The sequence below is a fragment of the Micropterus salmoides genome, unplaced genomic scaffold (genome assembly GCF_014851395.1).
Source record: "Micropterus salmoides isolate LMB-PRFRI ecotype aquatic unplaced genomic scaffold, ASM1485139v1 Ms_hic_scaffold_1, whole genome shotgun sequence".
NCBI classification, from domain to species: domain Eukaryota; kingdom Metazoa; phylum Chordata; class Actinopteri; order Centrarchiformes; family Centrarchidae; genus Micropterus; species Micropterus salmoides.
In genome coordinates, this window is record NW_024040040.1 from 10,938,863 (window position 1) to 10,948,919 (window position 10,057).

Below are 10,057 nucleotides of genomic sequence, written 5' to 3' on the forward strand. Positions count from 1 at the left end.
CCATCGCTACCTACCATAGCTTTAAATACTTGTAGCTTTTGGTATTCTGTTACCCACAAATTTTACACGTTAGTTACGTTAGTTCAAGTAGTGCATCAATATAGCACCACGATGAAATAAATTAAGAAGGCAATGAAGACTTTCTTATGGACCGATGATCTGCGTTATGTTTTAAAAATTGTTTGTTTTGTACATGTACCCATGGATGTTTTGTGTTTATAATGTCAATATATCTCCGAAAAAAAAAAAAATATATATATGTATCAAAAAAATAAAAAATGACGCGTTAGTATGTATTTAATTTTGAAATATCTGATCGGCAGTATCCGCTTTGAGGAGGAGCTTGACTCAAGATGATCAACGTTTTGCCAACAACGCTGTTTTTCTAACTGAGTTCGCTGTAGAGTGCAGCCATTTCCGTTGTTAGTCTGTTCAGCCTTGTTTGAGAGAAGTATCTCGTGTGCGTTAACTCAAACTTAGGAGCAACAACAAGTTAGATTTCCTTCGTGTTTTTTCCCCGGCTGGCTCGCTTGCCAGCTGAATCTCGTCGGGATGGACCCAGCAAGCCGATACCAAGTGGTGAGTGTGAACAGATCATATGATAGCTCGGCCTTCGTGGAAACAAGGAAGCAAGGCCTTGCTAAAATTAAGGCATTGCTAATTTTTTTTACTCTTCGGTTAGAATGAGTTATGTCACATAGACACGGAAACAAAGCCTCTTAAATGTCTTCTGATTTGTTACCTTTGTTGTACTTCGGCTTTGTATATTTCATCGAATTGTTTTGTTCTGATAGCTAGCCTCATCAAGCGCCACTTCCGCATCGGCTAGGCTAACTGTAGCTAGCCAGCCAAGATGTTGCCTTGCTCTCGTAGGCCTTGAAAGTTAACGTCCGAATAAACTGTGCTAGACACTTAATATGCCTTCGCTTGGGTGTATTTACTTACTAACTATAAAACCTGTTTTAAGTTACACGGCAGTTGACAAGCTAACACAAGTGTTGACAAGCTTAGTTTTAAGCTTGTGTTAGCATGGGAGTTTATTAGCTGGCTAACATCTATTGTGGTTTAAGGGACTTTTTTGAGTCTCTTAGCCAAATTATTTACACCCCGGCTGAGTATTCATAGTCCAGATTGTCCTATGATGGGAATTAAACAAATAACTAATAACCTAATAACTAACTTTTCCAAGGTATTATCTCCTGGCAGAGATTCTTACTAAGAAATTCTTGAAAATTGAAGAAGAAAGAAGAAAATGTGTTCCTAGTCAAAAGACATCTGGATGTTTAGTTAAAACAGTTGGCAACCTCACAATGTGGTGAATGTCTCTGTTAACTAGCATTAAACATGTGTTGTTAGGCTTGTAAAGTACTCTTTGGCTGGAAATTTTTCTGGGAAACATTGTGTTTCCAGTTCTGTACACGTCTTTGCCATAAAGTCTGCTTTGTGCTCTGATGCCTGCGGTTCTGGGAATGCAAGTGATAATCCCACAGGATTTAAGTGTGAGCCAAAGAAAATCAGTGTTGTGCTCTAACTTTTCAACCCTGAACAAAGTGCAGATTTTCAACTATAATCCAGTTGTCGTAACACAACATTCGTTCAACACAAACAGGCAATGGATTCTCAAGGATTATTTAGAAACTGTGCAGTTCAACCCATTCAGGGCAAACTGATAAGTTATCTGATGTTGTGGTTTGTGTACAGCCCCATCTTCATTTCATTACGGCTACGCTTACACACTCTTCATTCCTCCCCACATTTTGCCCTCTAGCTCTCTTTCTTCTCTCAGTAATACTCAGATTTCTGCAAGTATGGGCCACTGCTGCTCTGAGCAGGCCTGCATGAGCTCTGGGTATATTTGGACACACGAGGGGGCTTGTGGCGATGCTGTTTCAATCTTATGTAATCCCCCTGTTGCGTGGGGGTGTGTTGTATGTTATGTCCTTGATTCTGAGCCAGTCGCTGCCTTATACATCGACCCTGTTTCTTTGGGGATTTTTTTATTACAGGATGTTTTGAGAAGTTTTTCTGCGTGGTGATTAAAAACACATTTCCTCTCATTTATGACTGTCTTTTTCTTTAAATAATCAGTAGTTAATTCAGCTCTCCTCCTATTAGTCACCTGTGACATCGGATGTTACACCACGTCACGATTTATGCCCTTATGTCATGGAAACTCGGTGAACTAGGTTTCAACATACTTGTGGTCAAAACCAAAGCTACATCTAAAATTGCCTGCCACATCAACTTTCCAATCTTGCAAACACTATGAAGGTATTAGACTAAGATGTTAGAAGCAGAAAGGTTGTGATGTTTGATATAACAGTAGTCATCCTCACCTGGACCTTGTGTTGTGGACTAAGAATTTATTCTGACAGCCGTCGCTTCTTCTTTTCCCTGACTTTGTTCAGATGTTTGTTTTACAGCTGTGAGGGAGTTGAACTGACTCAGCAACACTGAGATGAGCCTTTGTTAGCTAACATGATTAGTCTGTGGTTGTTATCTGTTTATACTAGATAATATAGCATTACTCTTAAGGTGAGATGCCAGTAAATAAACTATAAAACCACAACTTTTCGCCGATATTTGGCCTGATATTATAGGATTTAAAAGCAAAATAAGTTGTATTTTGTCATGGTCAGTATCCGTTTTATTGTCATTGTAGTTCACAGTATTGTACAGTGAATTGTTGGGCCTGGAGCTGTCTGTCTTTGCTGGAAGTCGCAGAGAAGAGGAGGGGGAATCGCTCCCTCACTTTGCCCAACCAGATTTCCCGCTTTCGGCCCTGTGTAATTTCAGATGGCGATTGGCTCGTTGGGCCAATTAAAATGAGTTTACTGCAACTGACTCTCAGCTGTAGCGGGGACACTAATTAACTCATTACAGGTGTATCGCATTTCAAGAGTCTGTCTGGCGTGCCAATGTGGTCTCCCATCTCTGTGTTTTCGGTGTCAAACATTCTGCTGAGGGCAAACGCTGCCCAGCAGACATACTTGTACTTTTATTCCACAGCACACTTCCGGATAACCAGCGGAATCCTGTGGCAGCTTCAAAGTAAAGGCCACCCCGTGTTTAACGTCAAGCAGCGGCAATGGGAAATGTTATACAGCTCTGGTTATGGTGTAAAGAGTACACAGTGAGGCTGTTATCAATTACTTGGTTTACCTCCCTTGTGCTTTGGTTGGCAATCTGAGTCCAATGTGGGAATGGTGGACCCTGCCACTACCAGTAAAAACTACAATATAGAGAGGTCATTTCTGAATATAAATACATTAAAGAGCTGTTGCAGAACAACTACAGGCCATAAATATTATCAACTATGTGTTTGATTTCATGAAAATCTTAAGGACTGTACCTTTTTTTTAAAAGTGCATATTAAAACAAATTAAGCAGGAATAAATTGTCCAAGCGGTTGATTGATGTCAGCATCATCTTTTCCCTAAGCACCTTCTAGCATGCTTTTTAGACGAATGCATACGCAGGTTCTGCATGACGTAGACAGGCCCCAGCAGATAACTTTGTCCTTGCAGATATGTCGCCTATGTTTTATCTTAGGAGCTGATAAGAAGAAATGCACTTAAAATATTTTAAAGGGTACCCTGTTCTTGGCATTTTAGATTAAGTTCTAATCCATGTAGCCCATTACGTACTGTATGTTACTGAAAGTAGTTCTTGTACACACACTGTGTTGCCCATGTGAACCCACTCATTCAGCTCTGCCTGAACTACATTTTGTGTTGACAGACAAAAACAGACTGTGCAAAGCTCATTTTGTTACATAATAACTGCCGGATGTTGGTGCTGTTGTAGAAAACAGCACTGATATCTGACTATTACACTTATCTGAAATCCCCCAAATGTAATACATTTACGGTATTTTAGTCAAGTGGCAGCTAGCATCAGTTGGGGGGTGGGGTCCATGATTTATGCTTACATATTTGTACTTTTCTCAGCTTCAGAAAGCCACGCAGAAAGTACAAGATTGATGCCAGTTTTAGGAACTTGTGAGCATCCCCTTGAGCAGCACACACTTTTTGGCTGACTGATCAGCTGATCCTCTTGTGCTCACTCCTCTAACGCGCCCCCTCCCCCTCCCCCCTTTGTCTCGTCCTCTCTTCCAGTTGCACAATGAGGATGACTCTTCAGAGGCCTCGACCAGCGAGCAGCAGCCATGCACTTCTGCCACAGCCCAGGCTGGTACATCCAGCCAGGACCAGAGCCAGACCCCAGCCAACCTGGCACTAGCCCCAGAAGCAGGGGAAGCATCGGGATCAAGCACTCAGGGGGGAGCAGAGGCCCCTCCACCTCCTTACGCCTCCATTGACCTGGGAGCAACTGCTGCAGCACCCGGTATGCAGAAAAGGAATAGTTCTTTTTAAATGTACTTTTTCTAAGCAGTAACTTTGTTTTTCCAAAGCATCGTTGCATACATCCTAAAATAGCAGCAGCAGCAGCAGTTTTGTGGCAAATGTTGGAGTGTCTTTACTCATGAGTCAGCGTTCGTTTCCATGACTGCATTACCACATCAACCGCAGCTCCTTAGCTAGACACTGCATGCGGTCCCCTTTATTTCTTTTGTAACAGTCTTCGTCGTTCCCACAGAGACTAGTTTCCGAAGTGACTTCCCAGTGCCTCCGCCCTACAGCGTCGCCACTTCGCTGCCCACATATGACGAAGCGGAGAAGGCCAAAGCGGCCGCCATGGCTACCTCCACTGTGGAGGTGATGCCACGGGTGAGGACAAACGCTCACACACATTCCTAAATCTCCTTTTGTTTTATGTTTTTGTTTTAGAAACATGTAGACTCATCTGTTGACTTTGTGTAGCAGTTGTGTCTGTCACTGTATATTTATAACCAAACATGTTATATTTACATATGGTGTGTGTCCATGTCAGGATGAAGAATTCCCACCCAGAGACGACTTCAGTGACGCGGATCAGCTTCGAGTTGGGAACGATGGAATCTTCATGTTGGCTTTTTTCAGTAAGTCCGTCTCATGTTAACATTTTCTGTGAAAGCAGAAGAGGGCAAGAGCCGGGATTATTTGTTTTACCAAGGTTTCACACCCCTGAGCAATGTAAACAATCGTTGGTTAAGGTGTAAACGTAAGTCATGACCATACACCTTTGAATGAAGGATCATGTGTGAATCTGTCAAAGTGTGAAATTTTGTTTCACTGCCAAGGTAATGTCTGACAAACCTGGTGTAATTCAAATATACCTCTCAGGATTGTCTCTGTTGTAAATGGATGGTGAACGTTCTTCTCGTGACAGCGTGGCAGTGGGGAAAGATGATTGTTTTGAAGATGGTGTTGGAGTGTGACTGTACCAGCAGTGATGGGGGATGGTGGTTAGTGAGTGTCCTATACAAAACTCTGTCCCCACTTCCAAAGACCTCCTCTTTGGTCTGACGAAGCTGCCTGAGTTTTGCTGTGAACCAGGTTTTTTTGGTTGTTGTTGTTTGTGCGGATGGTTTTAGTCGGCACAAACATGTCCTCACAAAAACTGATTTAAGATGTCAGTGTCAGTTAGTCCGTCCAGGCCTGTAAATCCAGCTTTGACTCTTTGATCCATCTTTTCGCAGGCTTTACAACAGGTTTAGCAGATTTCAGTTTCTGCCTGTATATTGGTATAAGATGAACCAGACGGTAATCGGAGAGTCCCAAGGCTGCATGGGGGAACAGAACGATTGGTGTCCTTTAATATAGTGTAGCAGTGGTCTAGTGTGTTAGTGTCCCTGGTGGGACACTTAATATGCTGTCTGTACTTTGGAAGTTCATGGTTGAGGTTTGCTCTGTTGAAGTCCCACAGAACAATGAGCAGGGAGTCTGGATGGTTTTTCTCGTTAGTCATCTGGTTGGCCAGGTTTAGTAACGCCTCACTAACGCAGGCCTGAGGTGGAATTTAGATGAAGAACAATCGAAGAAAACTCCTGTGGTGAATAGAAAGGTTTACAGTTTATGAATAAGGTTTCTAAGTGAGGGCTGCATGATTTGTTCAGCACTGACATCTGTGTGCCAACCTTTGTTTATGTAGAGAGTCCACCTCCCCTTGTTTTTCCCGTGAGCTCCGTTACGTGATCCGCACGGAAGAGATTAAAGTGCTGACAGCCCTGTGTTTGTCCCTCTAGTGGCCTTCCTGTTCAACTGGATTGGGTTCTGCCTGTCCTTCTGTCTGACCAATACCATCGCAGGACGCTATGGAGCTATCTGCGGCTTCGGACTTTCCCTCATCAAGTGGATTCTTATCGTCAGGGTCTGTATTTGTTTTTGTTTTTTTTCCCTTTTAAGATCTGTGCCGAGGTTTAACCTGCTGCCCAGTTAATGCAGTATGATATCCTGCCTCAGCTCCACCGCTTTGCCCATTTTTGGATTAGCCAGAGTCAGGGACTGCCAAGATGGCTCTTCAGAAACCTATGGGTGACATCACGAACACTGCGTCCGTGTTTAAACAGTCTATGGGTTACACGCATAAATTATTGTTGATTGACTGAAAAGTTCTTTATAATCTGATACTAAAAAGACTAAAATGTCAGTTTTTATTGACTAAAACTATATTAAAATAGTTACGGTTGTCTTTGACTAATTTGCCCAGACTTTTAGTCAAGTAAAACTTGACCAAAAATATCTGGATGATTTATTATGATAACAAGGACATGTGACACAGGACTAAGACTAATTAAAAAATATATATATATTAATCTGGAATAGAAAGAGTACAGCAGGTATCACTGGGTCCTACAAACACTGTAGGATTATGGGTCCTTTGTAATTATAATATTCAGTATATTAACTGAAAGCGATGAATGAATGTCTTTTTCTCCAGTTCTCCGACTACTTCACTGGCTACTTTAATGGTCAATACTGGCTCTGGTGGATTTTCCTGTTGCTCGGTGAGTATTTTGCAATGTGAAATGATGCATTTTTTCCCCCCCTTAAAGTCCTTAATCCTGCATTATTTTGCTGAGGTTCTGTGCTGTGAACCGTCCTTTCCCTCCACAGGTCTCCTGCTGTTCTTCAGGGGTTTCGTCAACTACCTTAAAGTCCGCAACATGTCAGAGAATATGGCCACCTCTCATAGAACACGTCTCTTTTTCCTCTACTAAAAGGTAAAGGAAAATCCCTTGTGAAAATCTTGAAATAAAATCAGTATATTGCTGCTTGCCACAATAATATAATTATATTTTCCCACAGGTCTGCAAACCATAACCGTTCCTTGCCGACGTGACATTCCTTCCCTCCCCCTCGAATGACCTGACTGAGGAGCCTTGCAGTGAAGAGAGGAGACGGGGAAGGAATGAAGGAAAGAAGTAGGGGAAAAGTGTTACCCGTCTCATTAAAAGCATAACACGAGTCACTCTGAAGTCTCTACTTCTGAGCTGAGCCGAAACAAAAGTCTTTGATGATCAGATCCTCTCTCCTGGCTTTGTTTTTGTTTTTCATTTTCCTTTGATTCGAAGCTCTTAACACAGTCTGCTTTAGGATCGCGCGCGCGTGTGTGTGTGTGTGTCGTGTGTGTCTCAAGAGTAGGAGCGCTTTTGAGATACACAAACTTAAGTTACCTGAGGCAAATTTAGCAGACGCTTAGTATGAAGAGGTTTGTTCCAAAATGAGATATCCAATATTGTAAGAGTCACTGATTTACTAAATGAAAGCACGGTGAAACAATGTCTTAAATGTAGGAAACGCATTCAAATAAAATGAAATTAAGTTACTGTAGCTCATTTTATGATATTGCTTTCCCTTGAAAGAGAAAACCTCTGTGTCTATATAAAAAAGCATTTGCAATTTGAAAATAGAAAAATGTGTAGGATGTGGAAACCTCTTCAGGGCCTTTGATATTTAGATTTCCCCTCCATCTTTGCCTTGTTTGTCTCAGACTTTTACGACAAAGATCAAGCAAGGATTTCAAACTAAGGTGGCCTGTTTGTTGTTCCACATATTTCACTGTGACCTATTGCGCATTATAATGTATCTTGAACAGTTTTAGTTTTGTCATTCCAGAGTTTTAAATTCAGTTTGCTTTTTGAACAAGTCTTACTTTAACCATGATGTAGCATTTTTTTAAACGCTCTCGTTAATGTGGTGCTGCCAAAGTCAGTCTGCTTGGATAGGGTTGACACTCTGCAACCTGCTAACATCTCAGTCTCTACTCTCACTAAAAATATTGAAAACTAACTTTTTTTAAGGGCTCTCAAGTGTGCATGTGTGTGGAAAACCGGAAGACATGTATTGATCAGTTTACATATGGCACACCCAGATGCTTTTAGTGGTTTTAAACCAAACCCAATTTTCCCAAGCTTCATTCCTGTCGACCTTTTGCTTAACTGTGACCAGACATGGCTGAAAATATGATCCAGGACAGAAAACAGCTTGGAATTATTTGAAACTAATCCTTAACGTCCACATTTTTTGAGACAACCAACCTCAACCTGTGGTTCAGTTTATCACAGATTTCCTCATTCACTTGTACAGAGGAGCGCAGCTAATCAGTGGAGGCTCTCTGGATACATTTTAAATAATAATTTCTTTAGCTCACACGGGCTGCCCAAAGGCAGGCCTTGTATGCATCTCCTGCTTCGGTGCTGTGCAAGTGGATCGGATAGTGACCGTTTTACATGGAGCGTGCAGTAAGTCTTACATGCCAGGCTTGAGTAAAAACTCTTTGGAATCAAAGAGTCGTATACAATTTAGTTATCTTTTATAATGTGAAGTCCTGTTCTAGTGGAATAGTTTAGTCATCAGTGATTGAGATCAGGTTCAGTCCAAAGTGAAGTGGTTATAAATTTTTTTCGATAAAGATGAGGTGCTCATTGAACAAGCTGTGCAGAAAAGAGTGTGTGTGTACACACTGTACACACTTGCCAACAAACATATTTTAGTTACCAGTAAATCAGAGGAAAATGCAATAAAACCAATAAAAATGTGACTGGTTCTGCTTGTCCGACGTAATTTAGAGAAATCCAACATGGATCTCTAGGATTTAGGCTTTTGAGAGTAAATTTGACTTTTCTTTTCATGGAGCTTTTCATTGAGCTCCTGTTATGTGTGGAGAAAACAACTTTCCATTATGTGACTATCTGAAAACAATATCAGCAGACATTGACATTTTTCGTAAGTGCGTGAAAGGCACATTCATACATCTGTGTCATGTAGGCCGTTATGAGCATGTGGAGGAGATGGTATGTCACCACTGTTGAACTGGTTCATGCAGAAAAAGGACAAGCCAGAAATGCGATGCCACCAAGCCAACCGACCACAGTTCGCTTCGCCGTGACATGTAGTTAAATTTTTGGGGAGGTGCGCAGAAGTATAAATTGGCCTAAAGAGCATTGAAGACGGGGGGGGGGGGGGGGGTGTGTGTACAGTCCAGTGTGAGTGGAATATATGAAAAGTCTATGAGCTTGTGCGCCATGAAAATGGAGCCTGACTGGACAAATAAAAACATGCTTTTTGATTATTTTTGTCCTCCAAAAAATGAAATGTATATACCAGCTTCTGCCAATTCATAATATTTGCACTTTGAAGAACTTCTGTACAGTATGATTTGTGAATCTGCTTAACTTGGTGTGGTGGAAATTTTTTTATCTTAGCCATCCAAGTTTTTAACTGGAATTTTTAATCATCCCAAATGGATAATTTGCCTTTTGCACTTTTTATTATTTTATTTTTGTTGTTGTGTGTCTTGTTTCATCGCTTTTAGGCCTAAACTGTGACAGCTTAAGTGTTGCCCGTGTTTTTTTGACTATTTGGTTGGTTATATCCCACTAAAGCCTCTTTCAGCAATATCAACATCTTTCAACCAATTTAAGCTCTGCTGCATGATTTAGCCGCCTGAATGAGTGAGGTAATGTTAGGATTCATCTTGTGCGAATACATTTCTTTGTAAATAAATAAAGACAAAAAAATGAGACGGCAGCCAAATATTTTATTTTTCTTTTTGTCCAAGATAATCCTTGTAACATCTTCTGAAAGTTGTTATGCATTTATCCTAACTGGAATTAAATTGACAGATGGTGTCTTGCAGAAATGCCAATAAAGTTCAAAAGCCTGCCAGTTAA

General features: G+C 41.2%; 1 protein-coding gene across 1 annotated transcript; it reads left to right on the forward strand.

The window, feature by feature from the left end:
• The first annotated feature begins 368 nt into the window (after positions 1-368).
• ndfip2 (Nedd4 family interacting protein 2) lies at positions 369-10,057 on the forward strand. Its single transcript, XM_038718140.1, has 8 exons — positions 369-579; positions 4,119-4,347; positions 4,600-4,730; positions 4,894-4,981; positions 6,128-6,252; positions 6,823-6,889; positions 6,999-7,105; positions 7,191-10,057. The coding sequence occupies exons 1-7, from the start codon at positions 553-555 to the stop codon at positions 7,100-7,102; spliced, it is 771 nt and encodes a 256-aa protein (XP_038574068.1). The 5' UTR covers positions 369-552; the 3' UTR covers positions 7,103-7,105; positions 7,191-10,057.